The following is an 18,025-nucleotide window of genomic DNA, read 5'->3' on the forward strand; positions in this document are numbered from 1 at the left end:
CCGGGTTCCTCGATGCCAGCGTTGAAGTACGGCGGAGAAGCGCGTGAATCGAGGCGGCCGACTTCAAGATTTATAGAACCGCGTTGCCATGCTCCACGTGCGTTGCAAGCAGAACGTGGAACCTAGTTAGTGGAACCTTTCGTTGCTGTTGCTGCGTGATTTCCCATATGCCGCCAGGAGGTGGCGCGGGCAACAGCAGGCGGTACGCGTTGTTCTACAGTAGATGTAGAATATCATTTGCCATCGAAAAAGCAAGCATCCAAGAATTTTTTAATAAAGGAACGCTGTAAATATCCCTTGTGTACTAATTTCCTGTCTATATTTGCGTAATGTCTTGTTCTTGTTCAACAAAGTCGACAAGTATGGACATATAAACCGAGCTTAGACGTTTACATTTGGCTGTGAGTATATAAGACTATTGCGCAGTAAGCATTTTATTTTGGCCGGGTGTCTGAATCGAGTTACAGACAGACAGACGGACAGACATACAGACAGACCAAAATTTCTGGGTTTAAGTTGCCCAAGAAAGACTATCAAACTAATTCCGGCACGCTTTAGCTCCAATAAAGCGTAAGTGATGCCCGTAAGTTTGGAGCACTCGGCCCGCGCTAAAAACAAACTGACGGCTTCGGTGGTTGTTGTGGCTCGATAGTACGGGGAGTTATACTGCGGCATTTAGCAGAAAAGAGAAGGGGATGAGGGCGGGGGAGGGGGGGGGTCGCATCAGATTACCTTCATTTTGCAATACCATGCAGCGTAGTTGTATTGGGGTGAGGCGTTCATGTGTGTGCTTCTCTAGCCAAATAGGAAGGCTGTCTCCTTTTTGAAAGCTCACCAGAGTCGTCGACAGAAGTCACCTTGATTGTCCTGTGCTCTCGCTTGAATGGCGGTATCATTCGTGTATACGGTTTGTCACTCATGCCATTTATCTAAGACGGTTTAGCTGTTCTGAGTTAAATGTCTTGGCGCGTCCTCGTGTTCAACACAGACGCGTTGACTGGATTTCAACTAGAAAAAGACAACTGAAAAGGTGACACCGCGTTCCATCATACTCAACGAAAAGCGATGTGTCCCTCACAAAGCTTTTTTTTTTATGTTCTAGTTAGGCTTTAGAAAATTTTTGCTCTCTATAACGCAGTCCCTGCTGTAAGAATGAAATTTCAGTCGTACTTCCTTCCGTTATTTCTTTCATCTATTTTTTATTTTCTTTATTTTTGTAAGCACACAAAGGCTGGATGCCAGCGTTGCACACTTTGCTACGTTCTTCAAACGAAAAGCTCGTGACTCGGTGTAGCGAGAAATGCGCTTGTGTCCAACAACGCCTGCGAAAAAGCGGCTACATAAGGTTTGTATAATAAGAAAAGCATGTAAAAACATCGCATTATGCAAGCCAAGTTATTTTTGCTGCTATGCGGAAGCTGAAAAACCTTAACGCAAGCGGGAGGTATGCGTAACCGCCTGTTGTATTATACATGACGTAGAACTAAGTAGTTGCTCCACCGCGCGCTGCAGTGGCTTGTCACATTAAAAATGTAAAAATAGAACAAAGGGGGCAGCAGCTTTCTCTTTTTTTCGTGACATCAAATTTCCTCATCACAGTAACGTTTGTTGTTTGCCTGCAAGACTTGTGAAGAAAGCACTGCAACAACGTAGAAGTCGCAGCCAAGCTGGCATTATCTTTTTCTTTTCAAAGCCGTAGCCAGTGCTTGTGTGGAGTGTAGGTTCGCTCAGACTCTGCCATGGTTTCTTTCTTTTTTCTTTCCTTCTATCTATCTATCTATCTATCTATCTATCTATCTATCTATCTATCTATCTATCTATCTATCTATCTATCTATCTATCTATCTATCTATCTATCTATCTATCTATCTATCTATCTATCTATCTATCTATCTATCTATCTATCTATCTATCTATCTATCTATCTATCTATCTATCTATCTATCTATCTATCTATCTATCTATCTATCTATCTATCTATCTATCTATCTATCTATCTATCTATCTATCTATCTATCTATCTATCTATCTATCTTTCTTTCTTTCTTTCTTTCTTTCTTTCTTTCTTTCTTTCTTTCTTTCTTTCTTTCTTTCTTTCTTAGTGTATATGGAATGAACCTAACCTTGATGGCATGTAACATGCAGTACACTCTGCGGTAATAGATACAAATACCCCTGGTTGCTGCTATATTCCGCCGCGACGACTACGACATATAAGCTTCCCCGAGAATTTTCAACATTGCGTACGTCTGGAAAGTCACATTATTGGGTTTCATGCGCCGACGCCACACCTGGTATATGAGGCGCGCCGTAGTGGAGGGCTCCGGTCATCACTTGGATTCCCGGACTAGGCAACCACTCCTACTTTATAAGGCTCGTTAAAGTTTTTACTACTACTACTACTCCGGATTGCTTTCACTCTCCTGGGTATCATCTTTAACGTGCGCCAAAATCTCGACACACGGGCGTTTTGTTGTTCACCTTCATGATAAAAGCGGCCACTGCGGCCAGGAATCAAATCCACGTCCTTGGTATCAGCAGCACACCGTGTTAGCCTTTGCCCCACCTCGCCTGGTTGGTGTGCACAAAGGTAAACAACTCCCGCAAAGAGCACGGCCGGTCTTTTACGTCGAACCAAACCAGCCTGCAAATTTACCTTGGAGACTAGACTCACGGTTGGGACTCTCTTCCAAGCTGCCACGCAATGTGACATAAAGATATCGTATTTTCCGTTTTCCTTTTAAGAACCGCAGCTGTATTACAGACGCTTTAAAGAATAAACGGTGATGTTGATTGATAGCGCAAAACCGAATGTTTTTATTTATTTTTAGTCTAAAAAAAAAAGCTCCAATCCACGCTGCGAAGGCGGTTGGAAAGCAAAGCTTTAAACGACACCCACAACAATTGCCATTGCGACGTCACTTAACTTCACACACGGGGCTCTAGAAAGAGTGAAACCAGAGATTCTGCTTGCCGTTACCTGTAATTCGCGGGGGCGGTCTCCTGAACGCAGCAGCAGCGTCGGCCACGGCCGGGCTACAGCGGTACGGACGCCGCCGCCGCTGTAGCCCGCCGTGAGTCGGGAGAAAGAAAACGGAGAAAAGCGTCTTTCGAAAGGTGAGATAGCGGAACATAGCCATCTTGATGTGCTAACTTGGGGTTACACCACTGCGCGACACAAGCGCAGACATCGAAATATTTCGGCATGTGAGCTTAGTGATTCCCATTTATACCTATTTAAACTAGTTAGTTTAGCAAGTTTGAGAATTGCGAGAAAGCTAGGAAACTTTAATAATCGCTATTTATCACAACCTGTTGCGACTTTCGCCTTTTGTAATACCTCTTAAAACACAACCGAATTGGTAATCACCAATTTAGAAAACGAAGTCCCGTTCGTGGCGAGCAGTGCGCAAAAGGTGGCGTTTCTCTAGCGGCGAAATGCCTGTATGTGGTTTGCACATTTTGTTTTCCCGCCCTGCAAACAAATCCTTAACGCATGTTTGCCGTACGACCACTTAATTCCGTCGGGTGCGGGTTACCCTGGAGGTGCTGTCGAGCAAGTTAATCAAGCCGTGGAAAGGCACCGCGCTATGGGCACGAAGCTGCACCAACAGGCCCAAAACAACCGTCGCTAAAGCAGACGACAAAGCCGTACTGCAGATGCCGTCGCCGGCGAGCAGGCACTTCCGCGCGGGGAACGCTGGGTAAATCGCCGCGCCATCTCTAGTTTGCTGTGTGAGTGAAACCTTCCTCCCCCTCCCTCCACCCACCGCCGCCTCCGATGCGTTGGGAGTTTGTTGTCCCGCACGCCACGAAAGAACCGTTGGCTGGTAGAGCTAGAAAGCTTTGCTTTAAAAGACAAATCAAAATTCACAGAAATGCATGCTCGTATGATTGTAGGATCTTCTTGCAATTTCGATTTGCTGTTGTGAAGTTGAGGATGTCCCTAGTGGGTATGTGGTGGCCTTGCATTAGGGCTGACTTTACGCTTTGACGTTTAACGTTTTGTCATTCGGTATCCGCAGATTGAGATACAATTAGAGAGACGTTGCTTGACACGTCGTTATGCTTAACATCCAGTTTACCTAAATTTAAGGCTGAATATACGTTTAACAACGTTCTCACATGCCCACTCAAGGGGATTGGCCAAAAGATGTAAGCTGCCGTCCGAAGGTTACGGCAGATTTAGTAGCATCCTTTCTGCTTTGTCGTCAGCACACCAACCCGAAATGCTCATACTTACTCGGGGGTATGGCTCGATGGCAATTACAGTTGCCGTGCGAGGCTCACGGACAATACACCAATTTTTTTTTTTATTGGCTGCAACATCTGCGGTAAAGTGAACCGGTCTTTTGTAATATTGGTCTGGTTGATTTCAAGTTGTTTAAAAATGTGGTTTCCAGTTGGGGTTTCGGATAAACGAGCTATATGATCAGATATCCAAGATTGTATAAGCTTTTCGGTCGGGTTGTGTACCCCTAAGCTCTTGAATCTCTCAGTGGAAGTGCTCAGCGCTGAAGCGCCGATTTGTGTGCCTTTCTGATTAGTATATTGACTTTCTGTAGTCCGGTTTTAGAGGGTTGCAAGTATAATAGGGAGTACGGGATTCTTCTAATGAAGAATTAGTGGATTAGCCGGATTCTTTCGCTTTCGCGTAGATGAAGATTTTGCGCGGCGCTGTATTGCGCGGACACGATAGGGCATCGTAAGAAAGCGGCAGCGCTGCAGACGGGACGGAACGATACGAGACAAACACTTGCGCTTACTATCAACCAAATTATTTTATTAGATCGGGACGCCAGATTTATACAGGCTAGCTGAACACAGAACAGCACGTACAAAGAAGGGGGGAGAGGGAAGGGAAAGGAAGGGGAGGGAAAGCGAACTTTAGAGAGTGCGAAGCTTGACGAGTCGGTAGGAATCCATTAATAAAAGGATGTCCCGTCCTTTGTGCTGTTTTTATTAATGCGAACGTTAGAGCAGATGAAAATGCTAGGGGGGCACCTAAGATATTTTTTTTTCTTATTGTGGTGCAGCATGCGAAACCATTACGTCTCGATGAATTATAACGCGTTGTTTAGCCCTGCTGGTTTTACGTTGCTGAGTTTGTGATGTCACCAAATACGCAATTTTTTTTTTGTTTTGACAAGTACGCTTCACTGTTGCACTGAACTCGGAAAAGCCAGCTTTACAAAAAATAGGCGTTGCGAGTTTTTGAAGTAAGATTTGCTACTCAACAACAACGCATTGTTAAAAAAGGAAGCTTTGAGGGACAATACTGCCAGTCATATGAAAACGTGTAGGTTCTAGGTTCTTTTTCTGAATTTTAATTTGAACGTCCATTCCCAGCCAATGGGAATTTTTGACGCCAGGTTCCTGGCCTCACTGAGCATTTTCGTGGATCTGGGGATGGCGCTTTTTGTGCAGTTGAGCCAAGTAACGCGCAAATGATGATCCCGCACTAAGGGCAACAAGTAAAGGTGGACACAAGAGGGAATACAGCCATGCATGCATAATTATGTTGAGGTCCCATTTAGGCATCGCGTGTGAGGCCATTCCTGGCGCTAGCTCTCACGGAAATATGTTCCCCATCTTGTTTCGTCGAACACCTCACGTGGAACTACTGGTGTAGACTCGCTACAGGTGATTGAAAATCCGTACAACTAGCGTTGTATAGGATGGTGTCAACTCAACGCGCTTCCATTTGTAGATCTCGCCACTGACTATTTCCGTCGTCGCCTGAAGTCGATATGGCTCGATCGCTTCCGTCCACCCTGCCCCCACAGACGAGTTACGCAAAACTCCTCCCCACCCATATCTCCCTATTCTTCACCCCTCTTCCCATCTTTCGTGCGAAAACCTTTCCCTTCACCATTCCCTGCCGTCGTGAATGAGCAGAACCTGCTGCCTCCTTTGTTGTCAACCTTGTGCAAGACTCCTTTACCACAACCTCCCCCCTTTCCTCCACCACTGCTCTTCGACATTCCCAGACTGGGGCAATTTCATTTCCCCCTCCTCCTCTTCCTTATTGGCGCACGTAATCAGGGCATCACAATTGCTCCTGAGTCGCCTGCCATACACCGCTGCCACCGGCCCGGCGGGATCAATCAGCCGCCCACGCGGCCTCTCTTCGCGCAGCTTGCCGTGTAGGCAGCTGGCAGCACCGCAGCGACGCCTATCGATTTCCGGGGCCGCCGCTGCTGCAAGGCCGCGACGAGCGCAGGGTGGCAGACCACGTGTCCTGCGGGCCCTTCCGGGCTACCCGGCACGACGAGCGGCAGACTAAAAATATGCGAGCGCCGAACGCGCCTCCTGCAAGCCTGTGACGGCGGGTCATTACCATCAAGCTTTGTCTCAGTATTCTCGGTGCGCTCCGGCGCCAGGTAGCAACGCGGCCCTCACACCCGGGTCAGCGAACGCCACTAAACCCAGGGCGCGCAATTCAAACTCGTCAGGTTTTCGGAAACGCCCTCATAGCGCACGCAATGATGATTTATATTGCAGTAAACAACAGTTGGTGGGCGCGAGAACGAAGAATGAAAGATGAGTAGCGGGACATACTGTACAAATTAATACGTGGCAGACGTGCAGTTAAGTAGGGAGGGAGGTGAGGTAAGAGTGTATAGGGGCAAACGTATTGTTTTTAATGACTACGAGGGTGAGGATGATCTAGCCGGATTAGTTCATACGTGAAGAGCGAGCCCGCGCCAACGTCTCGTTCCTTATCTTCTACATTTGCATATTCTAATGATACTCTCGTTCTTTACGCGATTTTTTCACAAAGCTTCGGGCACTCTCCCTCAAAAAGCTTCGGGTAATGCTTGCAGCATAATGCAGCCATACCGTTTATAAGGATCGAGATGTTTTCAAGCACTTTTAGTTAACTTTAGTTATCCACTTTATTTCCGAATTTTAACTTTTTAACTTACGTACTTTTTTTCTGATTGTACGGAAGGAAATGGAATATTGCTTCTCGTGTTACCACTTGAGAGGTGCAATGGTGGAAGCCGACGAGGCCCCCTGCCACACGGAATTCCTGTTGAATACCGTAATTGCAGTAATCTCAAAATATCCATAAATAGGTTACCTTGTGTGAATGCTCAAATATGTTTTTAGACAAACGGATCTCATTCAAGCGCGTAAGCAGGTCAATGTGCCCCGAGGAAGGTTAACCGAGGAAGCTCCAAGGGTTCAGGAACAGGAAGCCCCGCTACGTGCTCTTACTTCCGTTGTTCACGACTGTGAATGTGATTTTCAGAGCTTGAAAAAGTGACGGAGAACCGCTATGGCGAAGAAGGAAGCGGATATGAAGGTACGTGAAATAATGCCAGTGAAATTTGCGCTTGCAGCCAATGTTGCCGAAGACGTTTTAAATGCCCAGTCCTTGCGCTTTGTCTATGGGTTTTGTTCGCAGCATTGGTGCTGCGCAGAGAAGACAAAAAACTGCACATACCACCCGCTAAAGCAAAATAGGCTTGAAATCAGGTAAAATACAACGAGGCGGGCCTGGTGTGCGTGACGTCGCATCCGTGGTGTCTTGAGGTTACACTGGCAGGTGCAAAGTTCCGAAGATACGCAGGAAGCTTTCGCGTGAACAAATGGTGTCCTTCCATCACTCCTCTATCCCGTTCTCGGCACGCTAACACGGCGACGCATCGGAAACGTCGTCCCATTTGGCCCGTGCTGATTCCGCCGGTGGCCTACCTAGTAAGGACGTTTTCCCCGCGTCCATTTCCCAGATGCTTTGTCGCTTTCGCTCTTCCCTCGCAGTCCTAACCCGATCTTTAATGTTCATCTCCGCCAGGCGACAGTCGCGCTGCCCTTGCCCCGGCATCCTCCGTTTATCCTGACGAACAAGGGGGTGGCCTTGTCTCTGCTGTCTTGCGGCGTGGCCGTGCCGCTTGCCATCGCCTCGGCCAAATCGACCCGACGGAAGCGACGCGCCGGACCAAAGGAGATTACTTTGCCTCGTCCGCTTCTCTGCATTTGCCCACTTTCTTCGTGTTTGCAGCCTCCCGCAGCCAGGGCGTCCATTAAACCGGATCGCAATCGGGGGCTCCGTCCGTTTGCACAGGGCCTCTCTCCTCTCCAGGCTAGCTCCCTCAGCGCAGTCGGTCGATTTCTTTCGCGTCCCATCCAATTCAATTGGCGCGCGAGGCTCGAGTAACACGTGCCCAAGGAGTACACAGGGACGCAGCTTTCGCCGCTGCCGCCGCCAATCTTCGGCCCTTCTGAAAAGGGGGCTTATCGCGGCGCCGGTCGAGAGACTCCGCGATGAACCGAGACCGGCGCTAGGCAGCGCACGTGTACGACGTCCCGTGACGAGCAAATCCTGCCAATTTCCCTCACCTGAAGACACCGCTGAAATAATGTTGCATGAATATATAATAAAAGTAAGTACCGAATACGCCTGACGCTGACGCCTAATGGCATGCCGGGTTACAACGGCAGTCATTGAAAGCCCGCAACACTGGCGGAAGTTGTCGTTTCACGGCGCCTTCTTCACTGACTGAGTTTTGCTACCGTTTCGCTGGGTCTTTGTGCTTGATCAACGTAGTGTACTCCCCTGGTTGTCATTCCTCGTGGATTGATTTATTTGATTGATTGATTGATTGTTGATTTAACAAAGAAATCGAAGAAAATGCTAGACAAGCCTAATGAGCTCTAAATTTGGCTAAGCCAAGTCCTCTAAAGCAATCGGATTCATCGTGACAACAGTTTGCGTCCTATGGAGGAACCTCTTTTGCACGTGAAACCCTCCGCTGTGGGATGTTTAAAGGGACCCTGAAGTGAGTGATTTGAGTGATTTGTAAACACTGCGGGATTACTAGCGCAAGTTGCAGTCGGAGTCGCTAGGCCATGTTTCGACCACTCTGGGTTCGTTTACGCGAATTTATTTAGTAGAAAAATCAATTCGAAAATGGTTTCCGCCTCTCTGCCTCTTCGCCTATTTTCAGTGGCGTTTTCGTGTGACGTCAGGAAAAAATGTCTTGGCTTGACTGCGCTACTGCTACTGCACGGCTCGCCGACCTTTCGACAAAGTCAGTCGGCCCAGCGTTTAGTCCGCCGACCGCCGACGGGTCGTCGCAATTCGTTCGCTCAGTTTAAATTAAGCCACGACACGTTTGTGAATGAAATAATGTGCCTTTTTTTAGTTTGTTAGTTTGTACACTGTATCAAGCTCCAAGTCCAGGTCGCTCCACATAAGCGCTGCACAAGCGCACATGCGACGCTTCGCTGACTGGTGCGCTATAGTAAGAAAATCTAAGGCCGATTGAAGGCGGGAGAAAAGTCAGTGAAGTTAATATAGGTACTAGGAAATAAAATCAGCTGAAACTTCTACCGTATAGCGTAAAACAAAGGTGCAGGAAGCACTTTTTTGCGCTGAGCGAACAAGCACAGCGGTCAGCAGCACGACTACGCATCTGCGAACGCTTTTTCGTCAAAGAAATGCACTTGCTAGACGTGAGATACTGTGGAAATTTCGGGGACGCTTACTGCACGAGCGCTATGCAACATATAGTGTACCTAAGCTGCTCGAAATGACTAAAAATAAATAAAAATGTAAACTGGTTATACATTATATACGTTATATTTCCAACGCCTGCAGCATTGGCTCGTTTCCGAGTGGTCTGGAGCGCTAGATATGTTATTTTGCGAGTCGCAAGTTCGAATCATCGAGGGTACATCCTTTGTTTTGTAAGTTGATTTCATCGTTTTCGGCCGATGTTTTATATACTGAATTTACCAAATTTGGGCCGTAACATTCATTGCTTTACAAGCGAATTCGCAGAACGCGCGCAGGCTACATTGACGCGCTAGCGAGTTCTCGTTGGCGTGGTGTTGCCATAAGCACCGACTGCTTGCGGGCAGTGGGCACAGGCCAGAATCAGCAGACCATGGTGCGAACACGCTTTTTATGATACAGGCATGAGTGAGGCAAGCTTCAAATTTGGGGGAAAAGCGCATGGCATTTGATCGTCTGCGGGGACGTAGAGGGCATTCATCCACTGCGCAGGCCTCGGCTAGTGATCGCGACGATTCCAAGCCGTCCTGGGAATTTGACAGCCGACAACATGGCAGAAGCGCGGTACGACGATTACTGAGCTATCGAGAATGCCCATCTAACGATGCCGTCGGATGTCAAGCATGTTGTTTTACAGAACCGAAACCGAAACTTGTTTGAGTGCTAATCTTGGACATCGTCCAATCACGGTGCATCTCCTCGCGTCGTCACAGCCCTTAGTTGGTGCGACCGCCGCAGACCGCGCATAATAGTTATTCTTCTTTCATGCTTTATAAAATAAATACCGCCTTATCGGCCGGATAAACGATAAAAAGTGTGTTCATTTGAGCCAGTCTGCGCAGTGCAAGCAAAAACGGGAGCTTGGCAAATTCACGTCAGCGTGTTCCAGCCTGCATTTACATCGGCGAGCTTCGCCATGAGGTTAAAATAACACTGGCACTTTGCTCCCAGTCTTGAGAATGACCGGCGTGTGCGAAAACCGTGTAGTCTCATTTCCGACGGGACGGAGACTTCCGAAAAGCCGCCCGTTAGAATAGCTATTGCGTGCGGAGATGTAGCGTTTGAAATCGCAAATCCCGCCATTCCCTGAAATGAACAGCTATCATGGTTGAAACCCTGGAACCAGCGCCCTCCTCGAAGTGCTGAGGTGAGCGAATCAAACAAATGGAAATTCGCACGCTTCTAAACGAGAGGTACTTTTTTACTCAGAATTGAAACGTCAGCACCAAGAGTGTTTTGCGAGAGTGAACCAGCGCCACAGGGGCTTAAGGCTACCTATTTCAACTTTCTACGGCTTTACTATCTTTATTCCACCTTGTCCTCCGAATAAGCATGGTATTCCTCTCCTCCTGTAATGCGCAGCCGTTTTGAATGTAGTAGGTTCTTCCTTCAGATTACAGCGTCTTCTTTGTTCTGGCCATACCAATGGAATCGCAAAGGCAGCATGGCTTTTACGAAGCACTGCAACAAAGCGTGAAACAGTGACCGAGAAGTGGATGCTGAATGAAGCGCATAAACGCCTCGTTGGTCGCGACCTACGTGCAACCCCGAGCCCTTACTTTTTAACACGAAATCGTTTTATGCCGGGCTCCAGCAGATCTAACTGACGTCACGTCCGTCACGGAAATGACATCACCAGAAAAACTTCGATTGACACGGCGGCACCGGGATTCGAGCCACGAACTATTTCTCCGCAACGGGATGTACGAAACGCACTCCCGACTGCGCTATGAACAGACTCGTGAATAGGGCGACAAACGCGCCTTATAGCCTTCCTTTCAGATGGTGCCGCCATCTAGGAGAGGCGAAGCAAGTAGTACATCATGTCGCAAATGAGTGCCGACTGTTGTCGCCTCGATGCCAGCGCCTACGTGCACGGGGGACGCGCGGCGTAAGCTGCGGAGAAGCCGACTTGCGGATGTCGCGCTCGTGACACGGTCAGCTGCTCCTTTCGCTGCAGCGCACCGCGTGTTCACCAAACGATTCGCTGACAACCCGTTTCGTTTCGTTCGCACGGACGGCTTGCGAGCGCCTGTGCTTTCAGTCTGATTTACGCAATGCTCCGACGCGTGCAATCCACTGTCTAACGTTGATGTGTCTAACGGTGCCATGCAGACGAAATATAAATAGCTACGTGCAAGTTCACATCCATGCACAATAAACATTCAACTGCTCCTGTGAAGGCACATATCACTTTCGTATTTTACCGGTTCCTATGGAAGAGGGAACAACCACATTTTTTTACGCACACACCCCGAGCACTTGAAACCTTTGCCTGCTATGCAGTCGTTAGGTTCAATCAGCAAATAAACATAGTACTGTAGCATCTGGACGGCATAATTCGCCAAAACATTTGGCTTCTGCGACGGTAGTAAGCTATGCTTTTTTGTCTCTAAACAAGCACAAGCTCCATAAACGCTTTTCAGTCGGCGAAGCATTGTTAAATTACATGGATTGCTTCAGCAAACAAAAAGTAAACAGGCAGTATCTATGTACGGTTATTGTTCTTAAATTAGAAGCATTGTTTAACTTAGTAGTATGATGCCCCAGAGTTACTTTGGATTAATTGAGATTACTTAAAATGCGCACAAACCCCAGTTAGAGATGAGTACTTAACGATGATGACGATGACGATGCCTGTGTTGTTGCGTGCGTGCGTGTGCTGCTTTTTTACTCTAACGGCACCTGCTATGACGCATTCTAGAGCACGTTTGATGGCAGGCAGGCAGCCAGAAAGGCCTTTAAAACCACGATAAGTAGGCAAAGATTAAAAGAACAGCAGGGACGGTAAAAAATAGCCAAAGCCCTTCAAGAAAAGTGCTGAAGAAATCGATGGGGTCGGCATTTCCAGCGTCCAATAGACGTGCCCCTTACGGTTATATAGCCGCTACGTGCCGAAGAGCGTATAATGAAGTGAACTTTCTCGGCTCTTGAACTGTGAACCTCATGTAGTCTTCTAAAGCACTGGCCTAAAGCAGTCTTAACTTTTGGTGGGATTCAGTGAATTATGAACGCACAGTGTACATGAACTCCCGCGATCGACAACGCGCAGGCAATCTGGCTCGGCTCAGCTAAAACCGAAGGAGAAAGGGAAGAAACGTAAGGGGCGATAACACAGTAGTATTAAAACGCAGGACAAGGTGCCAAACTAGCTGATAAACGTATTTACCGCCTTTGCAATACCTGAACAACACGAAGTCCTCAATTAGTAAAATTAAGGTATATTTTTATTTCTATTTATTTAGGAAAACCCTAAAGGCCCTCTGGTGAGGGTGTTACATAGGGTAAAGGGGGCAAATATTACACTGAAATTATAATACAGAATGTTTATTATCTCCGGCTTCTCTTCTGACGGACTGAAAATGAAAAAGAACGCCGTACACTCAAATACAGCAGGAGGGAAGACAATCTACAATAAAAAAGAAACATCAGTAAGTAAAATATTATATTAAAGATGAAGAAATGCAACATGATGAAATGCTCATGAAACCAAAATTGCATGGGTAATGTTGAAATAATAACAACATTAAGAATAATAATGCAAATGATAATTATTGTTATTGTAATTACAATAGTAACAATTCTGAAAACACATACAAATGTGCAGGCTCGCGAGTGTTATTTGTTTGCTTTGAAGCGCAGCATAACTACGCAATAACTACGCAACTATGCAAGCTAATCCAATCCACCTGCTTAAAAAAAAACCAACTGGTTTCCACATTGCGAAGCTACGATTGAGCTACTATGTGTTGTAATGTAAAGGCAACAAATTAGTTTGCACAACAAGGGGATGATTAAGGTGCGGCTCAATCGCGACACCTGGGCGCCATCAGAAGAACGATCGCAGAGGTCGGGAATCGAACCCCCGACCTTGTGCTCAGTAGTGCGACGCCTTAGCCAGTGGGACACTGAGGTGGACTGCTTGCAACAAAAAGCTATTGAAGCCAATATCCGAAATAAAATGGAGGCTAGAGATTTACAATTTGTTGTTGTTAGATCGTCCGATATTTGTATTTGTAAATTTCGCAATTAAGAAAACGTATAAATGGGAAACTTTAAATGGAAGCAACTATCAAGTGGTTATCAAACCTCTAAAATACAAGGCACAAAACGGATATACGGATTAAAAAATTTCTTAGCATTTATTGAAATGCTTGACTACTGGTTATTAGTACAGGAATTCGGGACATATTTCACTAGACAGGAAGTCATAAACATAGTTTTCATAAAACATAAAATATCCCGCTTTCGAGAACCTAAAAATTTAATGCAGATAAAATAAGCTCAGCGAAAACTTAATGCTCCACTTAATCATTCGATGCTATTTTATACTCTTCGTACAAATGTTTTAATGTCAATTTGGAATTAGCTCTGGGGTGATCGAGATGCGTCGTGAAGCTAGTTGTCGCACAGCCTGAGAATAAGTCGGTTAGCTGAAAGAAGTGAAAAGCCGTGTCATCTCCATTGGTAAAAAGACTCATCATGAAAGCAGCTTATCATGTAGAAAAAAAAATGCAACTAACCAGTGAAAAAGATTTTTTTGTGGAGATACAACTAGAATTGCTCAGCTCTATCGGCGTTACCTGCCGAACAACACCGCTTCAATAATTTAAATTGACGACGAGGTGGAATTCTAATGTAAAACATACAAATGGAGCAATAATTGGTATCATTTAATTTAAAATATGCCGTCCTATGTCATAAAAACGACATACAATGTAGCCTATAATTGAATTTGCGCGTATATTATAAATTGAATTTTATTGGCGCAGCAGCCAAAGTTGGCTATAATGCATATATTATAAAATATGCAGCAATGGTACACTTGCACGTTATGTTCCCGCGTTCCGAGCCAAACTCAATTCTTGTTCTTGGCGAGTAATAGGCCAAGGTCACGCGAACGGTAGCAGGGAACACCATTGTTTGTTGAAGCAGAAAACTGGAGCGACCGAAAAGCTAACAGGGCACACTTCATTAAAAGAAAAAGGGCGGCATGGCTAGCGCGGCAAAGCGGCACAAAACTTGTTCAGAAAAACGAAGCACGCCGCAGGATTATATACTTTCGGGCAGCGGAAGCCGAAAGCGTGTTTCGATCATGTTCACCGTATTTGCATTAGATTCGTCATTGGTCATTCGGCACTTCGGCACTTGAAAATTTGACGTCCACTTTTTTTCCTTCAAGAAGCTTTCAGAAATACTGGTATTAGGGTGTGGGAACACAGACAGCTGTAGCAAGCATTAAAAGGGAGTTTCTGGTCTAGGATATAAACTGCTGTTGTACATTGGATCTGTAAAAGTTCCGCTTCCGTCAAGAAGTTACGGCTTGCCGCGGCACCTGACTTTGAATCTTCCCTTCTCTGTGGTAATGACAAAATGTGGACAGCATCCCTGGATTGTTGCTATATAAAAAGAAAGATAAAGTAGCATCAAGTGCAATATTTTTATGAATATACAGCCTGAATCCAGACTGACAAGGTATTCGCAAAAATGTTTGTTTATAATCACAGTACAGTTGTCATCATTATTCATTGCCCGTTTTTGGCGAATGGAGGACGACGGCCTTTCTCCATGAGTGGCACAGACAGCGTTTAAATGCTCCATGCCTTGGAAGAGTTCGTGGGAAGGCATTTCAAAAGAGAAGCTTAACCTGCAGAAGGAATTCCCCGGCTATAAACACGCAGAATAACGGCATTACAGGTCATTTTAAATAGTCTACCGATTTGAAAGAACTCATAAACATCATCGTCACTTTCATCATCAGCAGTAGCAACAGCCGGTTTGTCCACCAGAAGACGGATGTCTTGCGGTAGACATCCTCCTCCTCCTACCTCCTCCTCCTCTGTTAATTTTATTTTGCTTGTACCCTTCGGTGCCCGAATCCACACCTTGCCAAAAAATTGCCGTATCTCATCCTTCATTGGAGTTATCAGGCTTCTCCTTCTCGCCCCGTCTCTCGGTATCGATTCAGTTTTTGGTTCGTATAAAGGCCGCGTCCGAATACTACACGATGGTGGACAGACCCTGTTCTGGTGATGGGGTGCTATTTGCCTTCCGGGGGGTCTTTCTTGTGTGGTTTCACAAAGACAGTATAGCTCCACACGTGTCCGGAAATGTAAATTTTCTTTTTACTGGACCATAGAGCCCTTCACACCTGGAGCCAAACGTTTTGAAGCCGAAATTTCATCCTGCGTTTGGTGTAAAAGCCAGGCGTTACGACCACTAGACAACCCCGGGGTGCTTGAAAAAACTGAACGTTTATATCATCAGGGTAGAAACAACAGTACTAGCAGAAACGTTTATGTACACAGGTGAACTTGTGCCCGCAAGCGAGATGTAGCGTTTAGCCTTAGCGGAACACTCGAGCTCTCTTTCCTTTTCTTCTTTTCTGGCTTACCTTCTTCGTCCTCATGAGATATTAGCTACTCCCCCTCCCCCACACCCCAAACACACGCAGCTGGATATGTGCAGAAACAACAGCAGTTGTCTGATGCGTACTTAAAGGCATGACGGTAAATTTCCAGGAGATTACGAGCCGTGGCAATAAATTTACGTTTTTCTGCCACTACTGTAGCGCCATGTGAACCGGAGTAGTTTGAACCTCGGACCTAATATAAAGCTGCAGATCGTCTGTGCGAGTGATATACAGTGATCGTCCCGTTGTTCCTTATTTGTCCTTGCCACCATCGCTCTACGTTTACATTTTTGGATCATGAACTAACCAGGCCTGCAACATGTCTGGCCGCAGATCGGTTCAGTCTGTGTTCCCGTATTAGGTCACAGAAAAAAAAGGACTACACGGAATAGAAATCCAGGGTGTCCTCGCATCGTGTTTTCGTCTGCTGAAGACTTAAAGGGACCCCGAAGTCCTATTGGCAAACACGTTTGGACGGTTCGCCTTCTTTCGCATAAACTTCACCTTATATTGTCTTTCTCTCTCTTGTCTATCCCTTTCTCGCCTAAGATCTACCGTTGATCAGTACGCTACAAATACATCTGAATTAGCGTGCAACTACTGTGCACGCTAAAGTGTTGACGCCGGAAAGTAAGAAAAAATCTACAAAAGTCCGATACCACACGGCTCTAGATAGTTCAAGCAGTAGACTACACAGCAAAATGCTTCGATCACTGACCAAGGACCTACACAAGACAGCACCAAACCTCGGGATAAATACAAGCCGCAAATAAATGACAATCGAAGGGCCGTGGCTTTTACTCACCGCAAATCTTCAAGTAATTCCACATCCTGCTGGTGCTTAGTCTGTAGCTTTGTGATCTGCTCGTTGTGGATATTCTTGAGCTGCGTGTGAGCCTTCACCTGGAAGGGCGGCACGAAAGTATTTGTCTCCGTAGTCCAATACTAACAGAATAAGGCAATGAAGAAACTTCGCCATGAATAGGACCTAGCATTAAAAAAAACTTTCTGAATTTATATCATTTGACCACGCATGAGAACGTTCCAAAACAGGCACGCTAATCTCCGAGCTTTATCAACCCAGACAACGTAGGCGCCTGTATCATGGTCATTGTCTCCTAAGAAGCCAACAAGCTAGAATATTGTGAAGCTCTCCACTTTGCCTGAAACATTTTCTCGCAATGGCTCGATATTTGCAAATTTAGTTCTTTCTGGCAAACAACTTGAAATATCGCTGGGGATTAGTAACTCTAATTGAAAGGCTGCGCCGGGTTTATTTCAAGCGCGGGGAGAAAGTTTAGTAACAGGGCCGAACCGCGCCTTGGGGCGATCGAAACTGCAGCCCCCCCGGAGTTTTGGATTCATCGAAGTGACCGCATTTGAACTACGGGCCAAGCAGTTCAGCCCGAGGGCAATTCTCCGCACCCTAGCAGTCCGGCAATGGGAAACAAAAGGTTTTAAGCTCGCGGATGAACGGGACAAACTACGACGGGAAAGACGGTCGAGTTATTGACAAATGCTCTCCACCTTTCGTGGAGGAGGTTGCATCTCGGAAGTTGCGCTGCGACGACTTTGTCGGCGCCGCGGCGTGCGAGGATCACTTCACAACCGCGGCTCACGTGAAGGGACGGCCGCTTTTTGTGACGTCGTCGTCAGCCGGCTGCGTGCTTCGCGCCCCAGCGCATCCGCTTCTTCGGTGAGCTCCGGAGCCCTGCGGGAAGCGGGCGTGGAGGACTAGAACGCGGCGGTATTCCCGGCCGTGGGCGCCATTTGCGCGGCGGAAGCTTTCCCTGCGTGCTGCGAGGGCGTTTCACGCTGAGAGAGGAGGTAGTGGGGGAGAGGACCTAGGGCCGCAAAGCTCTCGATTGGCGCTGCGGCGCGCAACGGTGCTTCGCCGGCGCTTCGCGGCTGAAAGCCCAGGGGGCGCGTCGGTCCGGTGAGAATGGCGGTCTCTAACGACGGTTCACCGAACCTTTCCAAACTACAAGCGAAAGGCGCGAGAATAGAACGCGAAACTCTGAAGCCATAAGTTTGATCCTTCGCCTAGCTTCTTTCGAGAAGGTTGGGGACCGTGTATTCGGGTAGTG

General features: G+C 46.8%; 1 protein-coding gene across 2 annotated transcripts in view; it reads right to left on the reverse strand.

Moving 5' to 3' along the window:
- Positions 1-17,748, reverse strand: part of Nwk (FCH and double SH3 domains nervous wreck) — a 183,176-nt gene extending 165,428 nt beyond the window's left edge. For both annotated transcript variants that reach the window (XM_077702725.1, XM_077702724.1), the window contains exons 1-2: positions 17,466-17,748; positions 16,744-16,841 (exon numbers count right to left, since the gene is read on the reverse strand). In XM_077702725.1, coding sequence (XP_077558851.1) covers positions 16,744-16,841; positions 17,466-17,486 — 119 coding nt within the window. In that variant the 5' untranslated portion in view covers positions 17,487-17,748. The remainder of the gene's footprint in view (positions 1-16,743; positions 16,842-17,465) is intronic.
- Between the last annotated feature and the right edge of the window lie 277 nt (positions 17,749-18,025).

This window comes from Haemaphysalis longicornis, unplaced genomic scaffold (genome assembly GCF_048455015.1).
Source record: "Haemaphysalis longicornis isolate Haplotype H1 unplaced genomic scaffold, Haemaphysalis longicornis Haplotype H1 scaffold_3, whole genome shotgun sequence".
NCBI lineage: Eukaryota > Metazoa > Arthropoda > Arachnida > Ixodida > Ixodidae > Haemaphysalis > Haemaphysalis longicornis.